This window comes from Xenopus tropicalis, chromosome 3 (genome assembly GCF_000004195.4).
Source record: "Xenopus tropicalis strain Nigerian chromosome 3, UCB_Xtro_10.0, whole genome shotgun sequence".
Taxonomy (NCBI): domain Eukaryota; kingdom Metazoa; phylum Chordata; class Amphibia; order Anura; family Pipidae; genus Xenopus; species Xenopus tropicalis.
Window position 1 is genome coordinate 57,932,485 of NC_030679.2, and position 24,387 is coordinate 57,956,871.

The window sequence follows — 24,387 nt, forward strand, 5'->3', positions numbered from 1 at the left end:
CAAACAAAGTCAGACTGTTCTCTGTGTTCCAAAATACAAAGAAAAGCCCACATTTAAACAAAACCTAAAAACAACCTTTTATCAGTGTGATATTTTACATGGAGCAGACCATTTTTTTGTCTATGTTCCACTGAGGAACAAAGTACAAATATAGGATCTATTATCCAAAATGCTTGGGACCCGTGGTCTATTAGATAAAGGGTATTTTTATAAAAATCATTAAAACAGGAATAGGGATTTTTTTTTTTATATATATGAATTATTTACTTAGATGGCCTTCCCATATTTTGGAGCTTTTTGAAAAACACGTTTCTGTATAAACGATCCCATACATCAATTTAAAATGATAATACAGGTATGGGACCTGGGGTTTTCCGGATAAGGGGTTCTTCCGTAATTTGGAACTCCATAGCTCAGATATTAGCCTCAAGTCACGAGAGGAATTACAGCCCACGCGACACCAAATGATCAAAATTTGCTGCTAAAATTAAACTTGGGTTTGCTTTAAGGCAGCATGGAAACGCCAGGCATTTTTTTTTTAAAGATTTTAATTCTACCAAGCAATGAGGCACTAGAAAAAAATATCACAAAACAAGTCATTTATAAAATATAACTAGTTAAATTCTACAGTAAGTCAGATATGTATATTCTTTTATTATGCCCTCTTAGAGGAATGTCCAATATGAATTATCAGCATCAATGAGTACTAAATATTGTCAAAATATTCATATCCACACTTTGCCACCATACACCTGAGATAAAATTATATCAAAGAAGTATGAAAAATGAGGGTAGGAAATATACATGAAAACATTATCCAGTCTTTGGAACTACAGGAGTAGGGGCAATAGTAAATGATACTGCACTGTTCCCAAACACCCTGCATTATTCACAAACTCTTCATTCCAACAAAAGAATTGATAATGCAGTTCTAGGCACATGAGTTTACCCATAGGAGAAGGGACTTAACAAAAGCATACTTCCTGATCCTTTAAGTTTTTTTTCCTATGTACATCAGTCAGTTTAGAGAAATGGCTATCGTAATATTCACACAGGAGAAAAGGCTGGGTGCAGACACAGAGAGCAGATTTATTTGTAAAAATGTACACAGGTGTTTTAGCTCCAAAATCTGCTGTGTGTCTTGCACCCAGACTGACGCGGTGACTCTGGTATAGACACAAGAGAGCAGATGCCCAAAAACTGGCTGATTCTAGGACTGTGTTTATATGTAGGTTGAGAATCAGCCATATGTCGCATTAGCCTAAATGTAATTTTTTCATACAAGAAGTTATTTGTTTTGCAAACTCCAGTTGGGAAGCCTAGGTGTGGCATATGGCAATCAGGCAGCTCAGACACAGGCCATATTATTTACCATGTACACAAATCATATTAGCCTCAAACACATAAGAAACAACTGGATTAAAGACCATGTGTATGGTAAATTTTTTACAAATGGAAGACAATTAATGGAAAAATCTTTAAGGAAACATGCTATAAATTGACCAAATTACAGCTATTTTTCTGTGGCAGAGTATTTATATTGGTGATTCTCTGCACATGTGGCACATCTTGTGCTACAGCGGCAGATGGCACTAAGATGCCTGTCAAATTTTCCTCTGGGCTGGGTGTTCAGTTACAAGACATAAGGTTTTCCTTTTCACAAACTGCCCTTTAATCTAGGAAACATGTTGGAATTACCTTGACAGCTGCAAAAGGGAAGAAAAAACATCAAGGCTAACATGCTATACATGGTTACAGAGTTGCTAGTATTTCCAAGGGAAAGGGAGCTGGCTCAACAGTAATGAAGGACATGCTTATATCTTCAAAAAAAAAAATGGGTAGGGTGAGCAAAATTTTGGTTGCTTACCATATGAAAAAGTCATAGGCTGGCTATTTATTTGTGCAATAAAATACACACCTTATGTTTACTTTTCTGTTTATTTTTTTTTTTTACTATATCATAGAATGTTCTGGCCTAAAGGTGGCCATACACGAGCAGATCCGCTCGCTTGGCGATGTCGCCAAGCGAGCGGATCTTCCCCCGATATCCCCACCTACGGGTGGGCGATATCGGGGACCATTTAGGTAAAAAAAATAATAATCCGATCGTTTGGCCCTGGGGCCAAACGATCGGATTATGTGGGCGGCAATGGGGCAGTCGGATCGGGGACCGCATCAACGAGCCGATGCGGTCCCCGATCCGACCAGATTTTCTAACCTGGCCGATCGAGATCTGGCCAATTTCAGGCCAGATTTCGGTCGGCCAGGCCGCTCTGCTCTCCCCATACACGGGCCGATTAGCTGCCGAATCGGTCCAACGGACCGATATCGGCAGCTATAGTCGGCCCGTGTATGGCCACCTTTAGATATCCTATTAAATTGTATTCTCTCTGCCCTGACATGAAGAATACAAATACAAATTCTGTAATTCTAGCTATATCATTCTGCAGTTGAAAGATCAAATCTGGGCCCACCACATACTGATGTCAAACTGGCTAATAACCCATTCCTATTGCGGTCAGGCAGAAATGGTGGATCTGCAACATATTGATCTATAAAAATGATTTAGTGATAACTTTATTGGCAATGAATGCCCAAAGCCTTTTTTAAGTAGTATATGTTGGAATGCTTGAGTACATTCCTTCTCCTACCATTACACGTCCTTTAAAACTTTGTTCAAATTAAAATATTTCTTTACTGACATAGTCTCAGGTGTTTACTTAATGGTGTTTTAGCTGCACAGTTCTGCCCAGGCAACATTTCAATAAGAGCAAATAAGGAGGGAGAGTGGGCTGAATTAATGTCTTTATTCTAAACTCTATTCTATGCAACTTTGGATAACATTCAAACATCAGGTCCCCTAAATCATGTACAAAACTATAGATTTTTATTGCTGTAAGAACCTTTCATATGCACTTCTATTATTAGCGTAGTAGAACTAGCACATTACCTAAAACTTCCGGAATACATACAAATGCCATTTAACAGACTCCTAGTTATACAAATAATTCTTATTTTATGACTATACAAGAGCACATTGGGTTAAAACAATTCTATTAGGGCTTGCATCACACAAGGCATTTTCACTGACAACGTAAATACGCCAGGGGAGAAAACACTTGTCAGCTTCTCTGCATCCTGACTTTAGTGAGCATTGACAGGCACGGCATCTGCTAGTCAGGGTGCACATAAGGCACACAGGCACTTTGTGCATTAACAGGTGAACGCTGTCAATACATACTAAGGGCAGTGGCAGACGGGGAGATTAGTCGTAACGCGACAAATCTTCGTTGCCGCGGGCAACTAATCTGCCCACAATGTCATCCCACCGACAAGAATGTAAAACACCGGTGGGATGGCATACACGTTGCTATGAATTCCCAAAGTTAACTTGAGAGGAAACTTCAGGAAATCATAGCCAAGCATACGCTGTCCCACCGGCGATTTACATTCTTGCCAGTAGGATGGCACTGCAGGGATTAGTTGCCCGCGCCAAAGATGATTTGTCGCGGGGAGACTCATCTCCCTGTCTGCCACTGCCCTTAGGGGTGTATTTATTAACACTGGAGACAAACATCACCGGTGATGTTGGCAATACCAACAACTTGTAGGCAACTGGTCAAATTTAATTGCTGATATTTTCCAATATTAAAAAATGTCAGACGGAGTTGATCAACAGTTTTTCTGCCAGTGTATTTTCACTGGTAGAGAAAACTGTGTGTGTGTGACAATAGCATCATTTTTATACTACTTACTGACATATTCCATATCTGTACAAGAAAATGACTAACAAAACTAGAATGTGAATTACATAAAATATCTTGTTGAGGCAAAGACACAACATTGCAGAGCATATTGAATGGCAAGCATTAGTAACAGCTGAATATGACTTTCAAATTAGCACTCTATTCTGCATCCTTTCACTTCCAGCAAAAAGATAATCCCCTCAACATTTAAATCATCTGCAGGTTGCAAACAATGTTTAATACTTGGGCTGACCCAACAATATTTTATTTTAAGGCTCTGTCAGCACATTCCACTTTCCAAAAAAGGCAACTGGGGAGGCTACAGAAGAAATAAAATCCTTGCAAAGTAACCTGAAGAACTCACATGCTTGATATATTTGGTTTATAAAATATTTTTCATTGCAAAACCAAATGGGAAGGAGGCACGCACTATTAGAGGTATCTAAGTTAATCACAGAGCACTTGTTGATATGTATGGAATTCTGAGGGCTCAGCTTTCTCAGAAAACCTTTTACTTTTTCTATTTTTTTTTAATCTAGAATGGTGTATTTATTTTAATGATCTATGTGAATACTGTAAAAATATGTCTATAAAAGGGTGTTTATAATTGTACATGTGCAGTTTACCACCCATTTGACAGTATGTATCATATATATACCACACATACAAAGTGTGAGCAGCTCTGTTGCAGATTTTAGTTTAGTCTGCACTGTAAACAGCCATTGTTGGGTGTCGCACTAAAGTATGTAAAGGCCATTTGTACCATTATATATTGAGACTGTGTTTCCCTTAACAGCAGCAATGAATCTACACCAGTACCAAAGGATAAACTGACAAAAACTTTTTAAAATGTGGCAGCAACTTGCATTCAACAATACTGCATTGTTAAATAATACTGCAAAGTGCTGTGTAACTTGCTGGTGCAACAGAAATTCATAAATGCTGACGATTTATATAATACAGACCAATTTCACCCTAAAATGGTGAAAGAAACTAAGTATATGTGAAACAAACACATGAAATAATGAAGTGTGGTGCAACTAGCTGTGAAAAGGCAAAATCTGTACTATCAGCAACACTGAGGCTGACAGAAACAGGAAACATCGGGAACAACACATAATGGCTGAGGTTCAATGCTTTAAAGAAGTGAAAGCAATGTGCAGGAAATACACAATTCTATCGCCTGCGAATGTGTGTTGCTTGACAAGTAAAATCTCTATGAATCCTACTCATCTTTCAGGGAGGAAGAGATAAGGCAGGCCATGCTTAGGAATGGGAATGATGTATATATGGGTTTCAGCTTTGAGAAATCCAGAAACATAATAGAGTTTTAAAGAGTAAGTTCACCTTAAAATAAACATTTAGTAACCTGACCTAAAATAAATAAAATAAATTAAGGTGGTTGATGCTCTCCTGATCATTAAAAAGACCTCTGTGCAGGCACAGTCAGAGCGGACCAGAGAGAATGCATTTTCACTACAATATCTGCTGCACACAGGCCAACACTGCTGTCAGAGGCTTCTCATTTTAGTGTATAATTCTGACAAGCAACAAAAAAAGTATAAGTGCTTTACCGTCTAATATTGCAGGGAAAATTAAATTATACTGCAAACACTTTCAATGCACAAAAAGAGGCTTTGAGAGGGTCTGATTTGGCTATCTATAGTGAAGAGTGCCGTTAAAAATCTTACAACAGTTATAGTATCTCACAATTATTATTTCAGTAACATTTGTAGTTACTTCGCCTATTCAGTGGGTAAAGAAAGAAAGTAACTAATGGAGGTCATGCCATGTCAACTTCATAGTAATGGACTAAATTGCTGCAGGCCATTTTGCAGCATTTTAGTACAGCTTACTTTATAACACATTAACCTCCTTGTCACACAACGTATGACGTATGAGCCGCTAGCACAGTCAGGGAAATACCACACGTGCCACAGGGGTTGTTTCACAGGGGTTTATTACAACCAAATGTAGATAAACAGGGAAAGGGCAATGCGCATGGAAGGTCCACAAGTCCCAATCACATCAAATACTCCTTCAGGAAGTCTTCAGGGCAACCCCCCTCTGCACAGTCTCCAGGGAACAAAGGCAGAGTCTCCTAGCCCAACCCCAAATACACAAAGGTTTCCCACCCAGACAGTCACAATTACCTGGGTAGCCTCCCCAGGCAGTTCCAATGGGAATAAACAAAGTTCCTTTTTGGGTAGTTCCACAGAAACACACTACCTTGGTTCAGGGGCAAACAGTCCTTCCGCAGGGGTTAGGGTAATCCAGTTGGAGGGAATCTTCCTGCCAGAGCTAGGGTGGATCACAAGGAATCGCAGGGGAGGGTGTCCTGCCGCAGCGAGGTTACACCCAGATGAACAAAAGCTCCTTCTCCACCCACAACCTCTGGTTTTTCTACCCTGCTTCTGGTACCTCCCCTCTTTTCCACACCCCCTAGGATTGATTGGTTAGGAGGCTGACCCTGCTTCTGCTTAACCCAACCCTAGCAGGTCCAATTGGCAGGGTCCCCTGCAGCATCATTAGGGGAGGGGTTTAACCTAGGAGGGACTTGCCCAGCTCCTCTGGAGGGGACTTCTGGGAGCTTCTTTGTTTAGGGCTCTGGCACACGGGGAGATAGTCGCCCGCGGCAAAACTCCCTGTTCGCGGGCGACTAATCTCCCCGAGTTGCCTACCCCTGCCATCCCACCGGCGAACATGTAAGTCGCCGGCGGGATGGCAGACGCGGCGGCGCAATTTTGCGCAAATCGCCTGAAATCCTGAAATCGCCCCGCCGCCCTTAAAACCCTTTCGGCGGGAAGACAGAACAACAATGGGCTGCCACCATCTTGGCTAGATCATGCACTGGCTAAACATGGGGCCAGTATAAGGGTTTTTGGTCACACTCCTAAATGGGAAAAGCACAAAAAAAAATGCTTTTAAAATCACATTTTCTGATTTAATATGGGATTAAGAGATGTGCACTGGTTCATGTGTTTATTACTGCAGAAAACAGAAAAATAAAAGATTATAAAATAATAAACATGTTACCCATTCAAAGAATTGGGTGTATGAAAAGCCGGTAAACTGGGCCATAAGGGAAAACTGGTGTTTACCCTGGGAGGTGGATTTCATCCTAAAACAGCATTCTGTGTTGTTTTGCAAACAAGGAGAAAAACTCCATTCCTGACTTTCATACTGTATCACTAGTGATGGACAAATTGTATAAGACAAAGTTCAAAAATAAAAAATGTGTCCATCATAATTATAACCATGTTATAACACGAAAAATGTTCCTTGTGTCACAAATAGTGGCTTTGATTCAAGGATGCCAACTTAAATATTTACAAAATATGTAAATGGTTTTACATTTACTTATAAATTAACTGAATTTGACAGCACCATTTGTATTTTGAAATATTTAATTACATATAATGATATTTACATTTAACGGTATAACCAGCTTCTGCAAAAAAAATGTTTAGCAACAGTTATGTGAAAGATTTTCAGCGTATAGGTAAAGAGAGAAAATAATTTTGTTTTGACCTGCCAGTTACAAAGCTTCGTATAGTTTTAGTGTCCCACAGAAAATAAGCAGATAGGTTTTACTGGCCTCTGTATTTTCTCTTAAGTACTAAAACTATTGTATTACAAACAGTTTATCTTTTATCTGCAATTTATCTGTACTTCTACTAAAACCTGTATGTCCGCCCCTTTAAACACAGAGTAGATAATAGGATTAGCCAACGTTTTTATTCACATAGTTTACTTGAGATGAGTTCAGGAAAGGGTGTGGGCTGATAAAGTAATAACTACAACAACAAATGATCTCATTCTGTACACACCTACAACTGCAACCTGTCAGGTATTCAGTGAGTGCAGGCCTGCAGAAACACAAATTATATATTATATATATGTACAATAGGGCCTTGGGGAGTTTATTATATATGTTTAGCATTTTAGTCTCTTTCTACAGGCAGTGCAGCATCAAGTTAATTGGAAAGCTTGCATTCTAATATAAAGCCTATTAGCCTGCTTACCCACCATAAGGTCAGTCTGAGGGATACAAATGTTTCAGACCCATGTGCTTTGGACACTGTGTCAACGATATACATAATAATTTACTCTATAGCTAGATTTTAATGGTGTAATATAAAATAAACCAACCATAGCAACCAAGCATTTGCTTTCAAACAAATGATGTGTAAATGCTACATGCTGACTGGATGATATGAGTTACAAGATAAACTGTTATTACATTACCTTACCCCTCTCACCATACAGCTTGAGCTCTGTACAGTCCTAATGTCCCCTAGCAACCAATAAGCAGACAGCATGTACTGGTCTAAAATGTTCAAGCAAACAGGAGAGTAGTAGTTATAGTAGTTATAGCTTCTTAGGCCCGAAGCAGCCTTTATACTGGTTATTAAATGGTAATTTACAGTGACCTCTCTGCTGAATGCAGTTTGATGAAATGTGAAAAAACGCCTTTTTTCTGCAACCAAAGGAGGAGTATGTCCCACTGAAGTCATAGCACAATTCAGCCCCGAGGAAGGCTATTAAAAGCTGCTGTCCACATGTGATTTGGGAAAGCAGTTAGCAGATGAAAGCCATGGGCGCTGGTTCAACTCAGCACTTCTATCTTACCAACAAAATTTGCCTTTGTATGGTAAATGGAAAATGCCTGCTAACAGCCTGCAAGCTTTCAATGCCTGGCACTCCAATCATAAGGTTAAAAAGCGCCCTAAGCAAGCATGTATTGTACACACAAAAAAAAGGAAATACTCTAGTATGACATAAAAGTGCAATTAGAAGGCTTTTATGTTCATCTTATGGCACCTTCAGTAACACACACTATCTGTAACAATATATACACCATATTTCAGAAAAAAATACACTTTTAATCTTGCCTTAGTCAGGGCAAGCGGCATAGCAGGTCTCACCCCTTTATGTATATGCAGACGAGTTTACTATATACACTGAAAACCATCAGGCGAATAGTATTCTACTAATATAAATCAGCCGCAGCAAAAACATTTACACCATGTTGGAACTTTAATATAAATCCAATTTACTAAATGCCTGTATAATAATCTGATTCGACAATATAGTGTTGCAGTTAGAAGATTATGTGCAAACACAACAATATACTTGCATACATGCAAACTACCATAGGAATAACAAAGAACTACAGGAAATTTCAGAACATAGTATACTATATTATCATATAAGCCATTCAAGTTTCCAGTGACAGATCAAAAGAGTTAAAGACAGGCTAGAAAAAAGTATTCATTCTTTCATTGGATTCTGCAATCATCCTGCAAAGCAAAGTCATTTTCCATGTCGATTAAATGCCAAGGAAGTGCATGGAGCGAGGTCAGCAGCTCACAGCAAGCATTTAAGTCAGTTACAGCACATGTATGTGTAACGTTGGCAGCAGCTAAATGATTCATGGGCCATATTAGCAGACTTGAGGATTTCTCACTTAATAAATGAGCCTTTTTGGAGTAGCAATAAAGAGAGCTCAGCTGGTGCTATTCAGGTCATTCTGCCACCTTTGAACAGCCTGGCCATGGCATGATTTCCCCACTGGGAGTTTTATTTTTGCAAAAGCAGAAAAGCTCTGCGTCAATATGAAGCAAAGCCAACGATGTTCATGAAGCTGTTCCATGGAAAAAGTTATAGAAAAGCCTCACAGTCCCAGTACATACTGTACACACAACAGGCTCAGATCATCAGATGTTTCCCATAGTTCTGATCAACTTTGTATGGGCCCCAGAATGACCTCACATAGAAGTCACTTAAGGTTTAAATTTCAAAATTTTCATTTTGTCTAAAATGACCAAATGTTATCGATTGTCTCCTCTTAGTAGACAGGAAAGAGATCTCTCACATACAAGACAAAGCAATGGGCTAAAACCTGTAGCTGTGTAACCAAATTACAATAAGTATGTCTGCCACACAGATCCTGGGAGGTGACAGCAGGTCCAATAAACATTCCTGCTCCAGGCATTACACATAATGCAACTGTATTTTATATATTTTTATTATGATTAACAACATTTAGAGCAGAGTGAAACAGACAATTCAGCACATTATGCTCCCCAACAAACCACAAGAAATCTCCTGTACATGCCGGCATGCTTGTATCATGTGGCTGAATAAAGACTAGTGACGGCCATTCAGAAACGATGATAAACACACAGCCCTCATTCGGGGGAAAGTATATAGCAGCACAAAAAAATCATACATGCAGCAATGTCTGCTTATGCATAGCTTCTACACTCTTTAATTTAGCTCTTTAATTAATTTCAGACCCTGACCTGCTTTGCGCTATCAGTTTTAAGTGGCACAAAAGGTCTTGCTTTATTTAAAATTAAAATTATTTTGTGCTTTTAGAAAGCAGCAATTATTTATAACATAGCTACTATACATTTATACAATGCTTCTCTATTGTCATACAAACTTTTAAAATATGCCATGTAAATATATAAGCCATCTAACATGTCAGTCCATCATTCTAAAGTACAAAGTCTTATATTTTTCCATAAGAAACAAAAAAACAATATCAATATTCCTGTTAGTGAAGTGTGGGTCTGTGCGTTCCTTGGGTTCCAAGAAAGGAATAGGAAGACTGGAGCATAGGAGGAGTGTACATCCCTAATCTGACATGCACCTAACCTAAACCTGTAATGATTGCCCACATTTCATTCAGCCCTAACCCACCTTGGCCTAAGGGTTTGGCCAGGGCAAACTCTGGATTACTAGTGATATTTCTTTCACTGTATACCCTTGGCACTGCTCTCAAGCCAGAGAGAAAACACAGAAAGTCAGTACTTCTTTACAGCTGGAAACCTGCATAAATATTAATTCCTATTCACACAGGCAAAAAGGAAATAGTGTGCAATGTGCATATTATATATATCTATATATCTATATATATATATATATCTATATATATATATATATATTAAGTTTGTACAAGATGGGCCTTTGAAGGAAAAACCTATACTGCCATTTAGGCAAGAAAGCACAGGAATACATTTCTTGAAATATGAAAAAGGGAAATCAATGTATATTACATATATACATTTTTACTAGCAACTGTTAAGCTGGACAAAAACAAACATATCCTTTCATGGCACACAGTTAAACTACTGCTTCACAATCCTTCACTTGGCATACTGCAGTCAGGCTTTCCTTGTATAGAGATTGGGCGGACTAAACTGTCAACATTATTACAGCAAAGTGATCAGAAAGTGTACAGAAGGATTATAAGAGGTACAGAAATAGAGTTTTAAAAAGGCATATTTCTTGGCCTTCCATGTCTATATATCACTAATGCTGTGGTACCATGGTCCATCCAAAGAAGCATATCAATACAAAAATAATGTGATTATAAAATGTGACTTGGCACATTTCCTCTGGGTATTCGGTTTCCTCCCATACTCCAAAAATATAGAGGCAGGTTAACTGGCTCCACATAAAATTGACCACTGCGTGTGCATGTTTGTACATTAGGGCACTTTAGATTGCATGCTTAGCTGGGGCAAGAATTGATACGAATGAAGAATAACCTCTTTAAACCACAGTGAAAAGTATCTGTACTATATAAACACTATGCAACAGGTACTGTAATCTTTAACACATAATCAGCTTTTGTGCAATATGAATGATGAAAACAAAGACTTACTGGTTACTGTGGGATACTAGACTGCCAAAACCTTGCCTATGGTTACTATATAGCACTGGCAAGCCTTCACCTGAAGTACAATACTCAAAAACACAAAAATACAAAATGTTAATGAGTCCAGCAAAGAGTTTTGAAACTGGCCATACAAGGGCCGATTAAGTTAATTAAGTCAATTTTTCATGTGTGAATAGTGAGCTAACTTCCCCATCAAAATCTGCTAAAGAAGTGCCAAGGGAGTTTCCTCTTCCAGAATCTAAAGGGATTTTTTTTGTTTTACAGGAAGTCAGGTGAAGTGGTAGAATCCTGTACATAAAAGAGCTATAGAGGCAGATACAATAAAATAGGAACTTGTAACCTTATGCTTACAATAAGATGAACGTTCTACTCACAATAGTAAACACTAATTTCCCAAGATGCATAACTGGTTTTAAACTAGAGACTGAAATCAACACACTGCACGGTCACAAATGATGTAATGGTATGTTGGCAAGGAAACACATTTAAATGGGTTGAATTTGCTTATTACTTAATATATGGGTGTGTTTTGGGATTTTTAAATGGCCCAGTATAAGTAGAGGAAAATCTGTAGAGCTTGCTCTGAGCCAGATGATTCACTAATCTATGTATTCTGGTGACCTGCAATTAACCTTTAAGGGTCCTCCAACCAATAAGCTGATTATACATATTGAAAGAAAATATAATTCTAAGCAACTTTCAAATATACATTCATTTCAAACGCACCAGTGGGTTAAAATGTACTCGCAAATGTAGTGGTTAATGAAAGGAGTATTTGTCTATTCCTTTCTATTCCCTCTTGTAATAGAAGTCAGTTGTCTTCAGGTCTGTTAATCAGCTGGCTTCTGCTGGAATTTTAGGAGTCAGAACCAGCACTGCAGAGAATATAAGCAGACAGTTGCTGCTTTTAACAGCAATTACATTTATAATAGCCTTAAAACAGTAAGCATTTGACATGAAGGTATATTGAAAAGTTGCTTAGAAATGCAATTTCTTTCAATATGGAAAAAAACAGTTTTTGGGTAGAGTTAGGACTATAAAGAATACTGGCACAGTACTGGCTTTAAAACAGACAGATGTACCTTGGGAAATACCCACTGAATGCAGAAAGGCTGTAATGAAACTGCAGAGGAGCCAACCTGTATGCCAATAAGTTTGTTCTGAAACAACTGGCCTGGGGCTGCCATTAATGCATTCTTTACTAATTCCACAGGCCTCATGAACCATCCCAAGAAAGATCAGGAACAGAACTGCTGCTGATAGAATATATGTATGTAATAAGTATAAACCACAAGGGCACAATTAGGTTTCCTTTCTGGCTGACAGATTACCATAAAGATACACCTGTAACTTTCTACCTATTTAAACAGTAAATAGAGTTGGCAGGTGAAACAGAATCCTAGCAGCACTAGTGTGTAGTCAAACAATCTATTGGAAGTGGTAACTGATCCCCTTTCCTACGGAGCCCACTATGAGGAGCAGTTATGGGGCCATGAAGTGCTGGGGTGAGATAAAAATTCACTTGCTGGGAGTTTCTCATGGCAAATGGGTACAAAGTGTTAAAGCTGGCAAAGTCCAGCCACTGCCCATCAAGCACGCCCTACTGGGAGTTGTAGTACAAGGGCACTATAAGGTCGCAGCTATGACATTCCAGCTGGCACAATAGGTGTATTGAGAAGGTATGTTGGGGATACACGGGGAAATCTGTTGCTGTTAGGCGCTAGCACACGGAGATATGACAGAAAGAGAACTTCAGCCAAGGGACGGAGCCCAGGCGCTACACGGGTAACTCACATGTTGCCCCCGGACTGCCCTCCCTGAGGGTTTCTTGAAGAAGGAGGTCCTGGCGGTAAAGTAAAACTCCTCCGAGTCCTCCTCCAGGCTGCTGTATCCGCTACTCATGTTGCTACTCCACGTCATCTGCCCAGTCCCTGGCGTTAGTAACGTACCCCGTACGGCTCACCGGTACATGCTCACCCACCCGGCCGGGCTGCTCCCAGCTCCAGACAAGCCCTCACATGGCACGCCGAGCCTATACAGCACGCCGGGCCTGAGCAATGAGAAGAGGGGCCAAGCTGGCGGCTGCGGCAGAGTGTGCGGTGTAAGCTTGTCCCGGCCGGGTGCGTACAGAGATCCGGGGATAAGGCGACTTACAGCGCAACTCTCTGCGAGACCAACCGTGTCTCCGTGAGAAGTGTATTTCCTGCTGTACAGCTTCACTGGCTGCGGCTCCTCCTGGTGTTGCCGGGATAGTACTGCTCCGGCCCGCCCCCTACCCTGGGAGCCAGGTGATTGCACTGCTCCAAATCCCTATAGGACATTAAAGCCCGCTCACTGCACACTCCCCTGCTCAACTGTGTAGTCGGACAGACGCCACAAACACCCTTACTGATAGGGGGGAAAAATATTGAACATTAATAAATCGACACATAAGCGTTGTGATTGTCAGTACAGGCACTACTAAGCGCTGCAAAATAACAGCAGGTCATGTGCGTGCCATGTCATTTTTCCATAATGCACTGTTTTGTTTTGCAAAACAATTCTGGTTACTACAAATTCAGGAATATTTTAGACTGAACGCAGTGCATGCAATGACTCCCAGAGCAAAATGGGCACGAATCAGGCAATACATCAACTGCTCACAGGAGTCACAGCTTTCGGGGGGCATGTATTTTACCTCAGGTGACTAGCAGGATTAGAGCAGAAAGCGCACTTGTTGCACCTCCGCAGGCAGCGCCTTGCACCCAACCTAGGAGCAGCTGTTTTTACTTTGCCGTTTTACAAACACACAAACGTCCCATATTTTTACACGTTGAATTAGCGTCTATATTAGTAAATGAGGCAAACACTCCTACACAAATATATGGTACATTTGGAGAAGCAGCGTGATTACATAAAGGAGCCAGTTCCAAACAAAAGGTTTTGGTTTGTTTTTTTTTACCGTGAATTAAAATTATATGAACTCTATGGGGCACATTTATCAATGTTGATTGAGTTCGAATAAATCTTTTGTAAGTTTTAGAACTGTGCATGTTTTCTGCAATTTTTTTCGTTAATTTGTGTAACTTTTTTGTACTTTGCGACAATTTGTGCGTCAAAATCTTATTTGTCGCAACGAGTACGAGAGTTTCAGAATTCATTCAAGCTTAGGTATCGTGACTTTCCTTAGGCCAGGTTGGAGCTGCAGAGTGCCATTGAGCCCTATGGGAGACTTTCCTTGGGCCGGGTTGGAGCTGCAGAGTGCCATTGAGCCCTATGGGAGACTTTCCTTGGGCCGGGTTGGAGCTGCAGAGTGCCATTGAGCCCTATGGGAGACTTTCCTTGGGCCAGGTTGGAGCTGCAGAGTGCCATTGAGCCCTATGGGAGACTTTCCTTGGGCCAGGTTGGAGCTGCAGAGTGCCATTGAGCCCTATGGGAGACTTTCCTTGGGCCAGGTTGGAGCTGCAGAGTGCCATTGAGTCCTATGGGAGGCTTCCAAAATCATGCACTGAATTTGGAAGCCTCCCAAAATCATGCACTCTAGAAAGGTTTTTGCGCCGTTTTCGATCGTTCGGATACAAAAATTTCGCACGTTTTGGATCGTACCACGATATTTTCGTATAAGCACAATGCAACTTTTCACAAACTTAACGCACATCAGAAATTATCGTATTTAGTGCGAATTGTCGCAAATCATACTCGTAATTCAAACTTTAATGAATCTGCCCCTAAGTGCAACTACCCACAATCTGTGCTAAGAACCACTCATTCCAATTATTATTATTATTATTATTTTCCAATATGAAAATAATACATTTGACCTGACATACTATTTCTCTCTATAGTGTTTATGTAAGAAATGTAGTAAGAAAGAAACCTAATTATTATTGCAGCGTGTTTGCTCTCAGGCTGCTGTGTTCAGCCATCTTTTTACCTGTTGTCTGAAAAAATTCCAACCCAGTTTGATGTGTGCACTGGAACCTTTACCAAGGTAAACTTATCACCATTCTGTGTGTATTCAGCTGGGTGATAGTCATTAAGCAGTATAAGGGCTCTGGCACACGGGGAGATTAGTCGCCCGCGACAAATCTCCCTTGTCACGGGCGACTAATCTCCCCGAACTACCATCCCACCGGCGAACATGTAAGTCGCAGGGGTAGGGAACCTATGGCTCGGGAGCCATATGTGGCTCTTTTGATGGCTGCATCTGGCTCGCTGCCAAATCTTTAATAAAAAAATAACGGGGGTGTGGCCTGCACACGGCATAAAGAAGACGTGTTCTAAGCCTTAGAACACGCAGGGGCGCTTCTGCCATTAGGCGAGTTGAGAAACTCGCCTCAGGCGGCAGAAGCGCCCCAGTTACCAGGGGCGGCAAAAAGCCGCTCCTGGTAACTTAAAGAGACAAATTTCCGGTTTTTAAACCAGAAATTCGGCTCTTCTAGTGCAGAGAGCGCAATTGCGCTCTCTGCACTAGCGATCTCACCGCCCTCGGACCCGCTCCTGCGCTCAGAAGGTAAGCGCAGGCCAGAATCGCCCCAGAGAATACGTCTTCTATCCGCCGAGCGCAGGCCATGCCCTCCTCTGCATCCGGCATCCTTGGCACCTACCCTACCTTGCCCTGCCGCATCCGTGGGCAAACATATAGTATGGCTCTCACGGAATTACATTTTAAAATATGTGGTGTTTATGGCTCTCTCAGCCAAAAAGGTTCCCGACCCCTGCTCTACTGGTTACTGTGTCTAATGTTGCTCTCTGCCAGAAAGAGCCAATTCTGTGCCTTGTGCAACACAGAACTTCAAAACACAACTAACTGTAAGATTTACAGCACTGCGTATCCTTGTAGCACTTTATAAATAAAGTTATACATACATATACATACATCATGCAAATAATTAGCTTATCTACGGCATTGTGACCTCACTGCTACAAACACGAAGAGACAGGATTAACTTGTTACAAGTCAGATCCACATTAAGAACTGTTGCCTAAACATGACATCATGGTGGGTTTGCTACCCTAAAGTATTATAGGCAAATGTACAATAAATACCTTCTTAAATATACATTGTTTAACAGCAGGGTTTATTATATATTTATTTTCCCTTAAATGGACTGTAAAGTGAGAAAACAACGCTTTTATTGGATAAAACATTCCTTCTCTGCTTTTTTGCAAAAAGCTATATAAAGGTCGCATTTACATGGAAAGTGCAATGTGCAAAATCTGCCATTTTTTTTTTACCCAAAAATTAAGTGTTATTTCAGAGCCTTCCTGAAAAGCATTACAGATAGCTAGCATTGGACAAGGTTATAAAACTAATATTGGAAAAAAAGATCATATAAAATTAAATTATCTTGAGGATGTCTTAGCTATGTTATGCATAAAACAATACAGATATACACTGCATATCACACCCATGGAATGGCAAAAGCAATATTCAGAATTCTGTCACCCTTAGTCATCTGTTACTTGTGCAACCATGCATACGTCTGAGGAGTTTTTAATGGTCTGAAACTAAACAAGACCTCCTACAGTTTCCCACCTGTCCTCCCAAACAAGGATGTCAACTCCCAACCCTCGAGCTGTTAGGGTGAAGACACACAGAGCTACTAGTAGCAACTACTTGTCATGGCTACAGAAATAGACAGTGCTGATCATTTACTGATAATTGTCTCTACATATGTTTTAGCAGAGGCATTTCTCAGTATTGTCTATTGTTGCTGGTTTAAAGCCATTTCGGAGCAGAGATCTATCATGGGCGATTGAACCGCTCCATAAGGCTTGGAGTCTAATATTCATGATACAAAAGTATTTTCTTGTATACACAAACAAGATACTGGGAGGAATTCCCCTTTTTCTCTGTTGCTTCTATCGGATAAACCTGTTGTTACATGTGGGCGAGTGTTAAACTAATTGTTGATGTGAGTGTTTGTAAGAAATTACCCCCCATGTAGGCAATAGTGTCACTGGTTTTCTCCACAATACCTACAGTGTAAGCCTCCCTTTTTTTTTTTTTTTTTTAAATATGACTATAGTATGACAGAGTGCCCAAAAATCTTTTTAATCCAGAACAATGGGATTCCATATATAGAAATAGATGTCACACTGGATAATTAATAGGGTAGTGATATACAATAATTCCTGAAAAGGTGGGAGGTGCTGAGCCACTGGCAGAGATGGGGACTAATAACCTAGAATATTCTGATCACAGTAGTTGGGGACATGTTCTTTTATACTGGTTAATGAGCAAGCTATTGGTAAAGTTATATATATATATATATATATATATATATATATATATATATATATATATATATATATATATATATATATATATATATATATATATATATATACATACAGTCTTGCTAAGGCCAAAACTACTCATTTTTCTTTTACAACAATTTTTATTGTTTAGCATTTATGCTTGTCATTATGAAAACCTTTGGGTGATATTCTAATTTTACAGTATTCCTTTCTATTGTACAGCATAAAACCAGTTGTAGGCATTCAGTGAACATGGTGATGGAATCCAGTCTGTATATACACAGCTGTCCAATTCCAGGAATCCAATCGACTGACTTGTTCTTTGTACATAACTTTCAAATTTAGCGTTTCTTAGGCGGCTGGGAATTCTAAAATAAATGGTGAGTGGAAAGGACCTGACAAGGATAGCAAACAAGTCAGAAATGGTGAGGAGGAAGGGACCAACTTGTGAAAGAGCAAATGGTATATTGATGTGTGATACCACTACCACAAAAAGGCAGACTTTATTCCCCAAATGCTTCCCTACTTGGAAGCAAGACACAAATGTAGATATTAGCTTTATAGGAAAATTTAAAAAAAACCCTACATTCTGAACATGCCTTTCATTTTGTTAATTCAATTTCATTCAGAGAATGATATGAAGTTGCTATGTGCCCACACCAGCTCTCTGCCATGCTCGGATTTTCTTACCCCTCTGTTTCCTGATAGCCTTAATAATTTACTCCCCTACCACCCTGGCAAATATGGCTGTTAGGATAATGGCTGCCACAGCAGTGTTGGAACAATGATAGTTTTGACAGTGGCTTTGGTATCTGGCTACCCTCTTACTATAACTATACAGTGCCCTCCATAAGTAGTACTTTATTGCATATCCCTTGAATGGAATGATTGCTTGAAGTCTGCAATTCATAGACATCACCAGGTGCTGAGTATCTTCTCTGGTGATGCTCTACCAAGCCTCTACTGCAGACACCTTCAACTCCTGCTTGTTCCAGGGGCTTGTCCCTTTAAGTTCCCTCTTCAATATATGGAAGGAATGCTCAGTTGGATTAAAATCGGGTAACTGGCTAGGTCATTCAATAATTTTCCATTTTTTAGCTTTGAGAAACTCCAGTGTTGCCTTGACTATGTTTAGGATCATTATCTTGCTGCAGGATGAAGCACCATCCAATGAGTTTGGAGGCATTTACTGGAACTATACACCTCAGAATTCATTGTGCAACTGCACTCAGCAGTTACATCATCAGTGAAGATAAATGTACCAGTACTTGTGGCAGCCATACATGCCGTATCTCTATAGAATTTAATAGGAGTTGTCCTAGCCAAATTTGAAAAATTCTAGGTTTCCAAGTTTTTATTTGAACAAGTTTTACTTATTAATAAATAAGCAAGCATTTTAGATGTGAGTTTATTCGATTTAGAAAAACAAATTTGAATTCACAAAACTGATTTAAACCTATATGTGTGTAGTGCAGCCCACAATGATTTAATAATTATCAACAAATCTTAATTGAAAATAAATAGAATACAATAAATATACACAAATATATAATTTGTTATACCATTTTTAAGTGGATGGCACACAAGGCACACAAATTCACCACCAGCATGTTTAGCCAGCTCTAAATGATGTTCTTCTAGAGAGGCATACTTCAAACCTTATAACGTGAATCCAAGTGTCTTCTGGTCAAAATCTATCTGTTGCAGCTAATGACATGCAGATTCCATTCAAGTGAATGACAGGTCGACAGCCATGTTTGGGCAATCCTCTGACAGCTGAAAACTGCTATCAGAGAAAAATATTTAGAATTTAATATAATAGTTTAAAGGTGGCCATACACTATAAGATCTGCTCATTTGGCAAGGTTGCCAAACAAGGGGATGTTTCTCCCAAAATGCCCACCTAGGGCTAAATGATCAAATTGGGTGAAATACATTCTTGCATTCAGGGGCGATTCTGGACATATCGCCGCTCCTGGATGCCGCCCCCCCCCCCCCCCCCGCTCCCCAGCGCTTACCTTCTGAGCGCAGGAGCGGGTCCGGGGTGGTGAGATCGCTAGCGCAGAGAGCGCAATTGTGCTCTCTGCACTAGAAGAGCCGAATTTCCGGTTTAAAAACCGGAAATTTGGCTCTTAAAGTTACCAGGAGCGGCTTTTAGCCGCCCCTGGTAACTGGGGCGCTTCTGCCACCTGAGGCGAGTTTCTCAACTCGCCTAATGGCAGAAGCGCCCCTGCTTGCATTGTGCCTTAATGCAACTATGTTAGCAGAAATTACCTTTTCATTTAACATCACTTTTGGTCCAGCTCTGCAAACTGTAAAATGCTGAGCTAGGGCTATGCACACTGTACTGAGAAGAAAATACAAGTTATTTATATATTTAAAATAGTATGTTGTATCCTTCACAGAACTAATGTAAAACAGTTCAAATATCTGATACATCAAATGGGCTTTTCAACAGGCTGACAGAATGTGTTTCTCTTGGCCTTATCTCTATCAACCATGCCTTTATTTTATATCATAGATGAAATATCTCAAGTTAAGGTGGCCATACACGGGCAGATTTAAGCTGCGATTGATATCTGGGTGAAAATCAGTCAGGTGTCGATCAAGCAGGTTTGATTTCCCATCGGATAGGGGACCACGTCGGGTTCAATCGCCCACAATAGATCTCTGCTGTCCTGCATGGGTCCTTACCCTTAAGTTTTGTATGTTCTTGTTAGGAGAAAACTGCAGGGGCTGGAGTGTATGCAACAAAGCAATCCTCTTCCTTTTCTGGAGTGAAAACTCTAACTTTAACAAAAAAGCCTACTTTTCGCTCAACTGTGTATGCGTGGGCCTGGGATCTTGTCAAAAGGAGAAGGGAGAGGATTGCTTGCCTGCATTAACCCCTGGCCAGTGCAGTTTTCTCCGAACAGGAGCCACCAGGGCGGGGTTTCAGGTAAGTGATTACAATCTGTACACTAGAAAATGGTAAAAGGTATTACATATATTAAGGTAAAAAGATGATACAGAAAATAATAATTCCCATTATATCAGTGGTTAAAGTGATACTTTTTTACACCTGCTGTTGTGTTTTAATTTGTATCAGGGTAATGATAGGGTATGGTACCTTCCTGGCTTGGTACGTATTGAAGTCCAGTTGTGCATGTCTCTACAAGACTGTGAATTTTTCTTTGATTCATCTGGCTTCCCCTTTTCAAACACAGATATTTTTGTATCATTACATTCTTCAGAAGTGACACATCTACATTCTTGTCATGCACAGTACCTTTTTGCTAAAGCCATACTTTTTCTCATGTTATCTCTTCAGAACAAACCATTGATATATCTGAAACAGTAGAATCACCTTTGTTCTACAATACACCTTTGTGTCAATGTTATATTTAGGACAAGTAAACAACACAGGAATCTGGAACATAAAAACACTGATTAAGTGAGGGAGTGTAACTTTTCAGCACAGTGGTTCAGTGGGTAGCACTTCCTTGCAGCGCATGGGTTATGGGGTTGATTCCAGCCTAGGCGATACCTGCGGAGAGTATGTATGTTCTCCCCATGCCTGTGTGTGTTTCCTCTAGGTCATATATGTCAAACACAAGGCCCGGGGGCCAAATCTGGCCCACGTGGCTGTTTTATGTGGCCCTTGGTGAGTGTGTCTGACCATCCAGACTGATCAGTTTCCATTTTCCTCAAATAGTAACTAAGACTAAGGGGTATATTTATCATGCTGTGTGGCGTGAAGCATTACCAGTAATGTTGCCCAAGGCATCCAATCAGTAATCAGATTTCAACAGTAGCAAAGCATCTATTGGCTGTTATGAGCAACATCACCGGTAATGTTTTACTCCACTTTTTACACATTGTGATAAATATACCCCTTACTAAGTATATTAATAAAAAATTTGGCCCGCAACTTAGCCTGTGTTTTAGATTTCAGCCCCCTTATGTGATTGAGTTTGACACCCCTGCTCTAGGTACTCAGGTTTCCTCCATACTCCAAAATATACTTGCATTTAATTGGCTCCTGAGAATATTGGCCCTGTGTAAATCTGATACAGATTTAGGGACTTGTGTGAATGTTGAACAGTCTCTGTAAAGCACTGGGTAAAATGTCTCAGCACTTAATAATCATAATAATGATTAATTATATTAAATAATAATATAATATTAAATAATTATTTAATATTATGACTTAAACAGCCTGCCTGCTTTCCATATGAAGCCTTGCTAACAGAGGCTGTTGCAGAGGCCACAGATTAATGTTGCAGAGGCCACAGATTAGTTATGCCTGTTTTAGAGGCTTTCTATGGATAACCCTGCTGTAAAGTTGTGTTTGGTTCCTTTGATGCACTGTATTGCAGCTGCCCCAGCCAATTGGGGCAGTGCTTAAGCTTGGCGTGCTGCCTACTACAAAGAAGTGCAACCAAATACTAATTCACAATTTCTGTAACATTGTTGTGACCAAAAATCTGGTACCATCTGCAAAAATGATGCATACTAACTGCCCACTGCAGAATACTGGATTGAAAAGTGCTGCTCCTTTATCTCCAACAAATATAACACGACATTAAAAAGTATAATAAATAAAAGTATGCCAGCTGTTATATTCCATCATCAATCACAAACAGAAACCAGTAAGGAGGATGAGAATGTTAGAGAATGTGCTAGCCTACAGTATCACAACAAAGAAAGGTGCAGGGTAATGATCACCTATGATGTATATAGACAGCCTCGCCTCGAAAGGTTTGTCTCAGCTATAATTATAACTGGCAGACAATGTACAGCTGTTATCACGGAAACAACTCTTTTGTTCTAGACTAGGTTCAAAGCCAACTTTAATTCTATGGCATTAACCTGCAAAAGGTAGCTCCTTTTTTAAAATGTCAGTGAGAAAAACTGTGCACGTAATCACATATTGCAAGGGCCGTTGTACATATACTTTGTAAACTGAAGGTTGGTGGCAAGACACTCCTTTCGGTCAAGTTGTCATAACAAAAGCATAATAACTTACCAACTCACCCACTGCAAAATACTAGCTTAATTAATAATCGTTTCAGGACATGATTCAATCCCCAGCCTTCTTAGTAATTTAGCATGACCGTCCAAATCACAGCACTTCAACTGTAAACCATCGCATTCACTCATCTGTAAAAATGTTCAAGGCAATTTGGCCATATTTATATATCATTTTATTAATTAGAAGATATAATGTTACCCTTTGGGAATGGTGGCCAGAATATGTAGGATACTGAGGTCACGCTACAGTTTTTAAATCAATATTACATATTATTATTTAGGCTCCTAAAACAGAGGTGGCCAATACTGTTGTATCACATTTAAAGCATTCAAGTTAGCTGGAACAGTAGAATCTTTCATCAGGTACAAGGAAGCAAATAAAGCAGCAAAAAAGCTATCAGGCAAGCTAAAATAGAGATGGAAAGGGATATTGCAGCTAAGAGTAAAATAATCCAAAATTAGTTTTGTAAATATATAAATAGTAAAAAAAATGAAGCAAGAAGGGGTGGGAACCATATTATCACAGGGGGGTCAGTTGGTTCATGTGAACAGGGAAAAAGCAGAAATTTTGAACTCTTATTTTTCATCTGTCTATACATCTGAGGAGCCAGCTAATGAAGGCTTCCCTTTTAATATACTCGCAAAAAAACAAAATTTCTGTGTTTGTGCCTTTTATTAAAAAGTTAAATTTTAATTGGTATAATTAAAAATATAGTTACATAACACCTACTTTATACTAAATAAATACTTAAAAAACCACATGGCAATCATCGGCCATAGTGGAACAATACATTGCACACCACTAGTGCGAAAGGAAAAAATCAGCAAAAGTATTTAAGCTCTTATAGTAATCACAAAAACAGAGCATATTCTTAAACGCTGAGATTTCCAGAGAGGAGGTGAAGAGATTGGGAAAAACGGGGGAAGGGAGAGAGACCGTGGTGGGGAGAGGAATTAGCCCAGGAGCATTTGTTAATTCCTGAAAAATCCCAAATACAGTTTCATTAGAGATTAATCGATTCTTATCAATCTGCTCCATATGCTAGTTGCTTCTATCACTACTGGGTTAATCTGCACTCAGAGCAAAATATAGTTACAAAGTATCAGGAACATGTTAATACTCGCACTCAGCTGTGGACATAGCAACATCAGCTACAAATTGTATCAGAGGCTCCGCTGCCGTCTGCTGAGGCTTTGAAAAACTGATACTATGCAGGGTCGCGCTCGTTACAAATCATGCGCTTGTCGGCCAGCTCCCAGTTAACATCAATCATAGCTTGAGGGTCCGTGCTGATACCCGCCCGCTCTGCAGAATGCCGTGTGCTGAGACTGAGCGTTCCCTTTGATTACGGGACATACGTTCTCTGCCTCGCACCCCCCACACCCAGACTGTTAAAAGAACAGACCTCCCCCAACCCTCACGGTGCGGCTAGCGCTCGCCGCAAAACCCCCCGGACAGATCAATCCTGTCCCTGAGGAGAAGCTCTCTCCGTGTCCCCCGCCTCCCAATCACCCACCAGTACCCGCCCAACGCGTTTCGTCACGTGACCCGTGACTTCTTCAGGGGCAATCAATGAATAACTGTCTCGCTATCAGTGGTATATATACATAGTGTACTAGCGCCATCTATTGGCCATAATATAGAATCTTTAATAGTTTTTTCCAGACCTGCTACTGACATCTAGGTGCACA

General features: G+C 40.0%; 1 protein-coding gene across 3 annotated transcripts in view; it reads right to left on the reverse strand.

The window, feature by feature from the left end:
* The window catches only part of rassf3 (Ras association (RalGDS/AF-6) domain family member 3), a 105,318-nt gene that overhangs the window by 20,809 nt on the left and 60,122 nt on the right, over positions 1-24,387 (reverse strand). Inside the window, exon 1 of one of the 3 annotated variants that reach the window (NM_001005644.1) lies at positions 13,234-13,646. The exons of the other annotated variants lie outside the window; for them this stretch is intronic. Within the exon in view, the coding sequence (NP_001005644.1) occupies positions 13,234-13,341 (108 nt within the window). The 5' untranslated portion in view covers positions 13,342-13,646. Of the gene's footprint in view, positions 1-13,233; positions 13,647-24,387 lie in introns of those variants that run through there. 3 annotated transcript variants of the gene reach the window in all.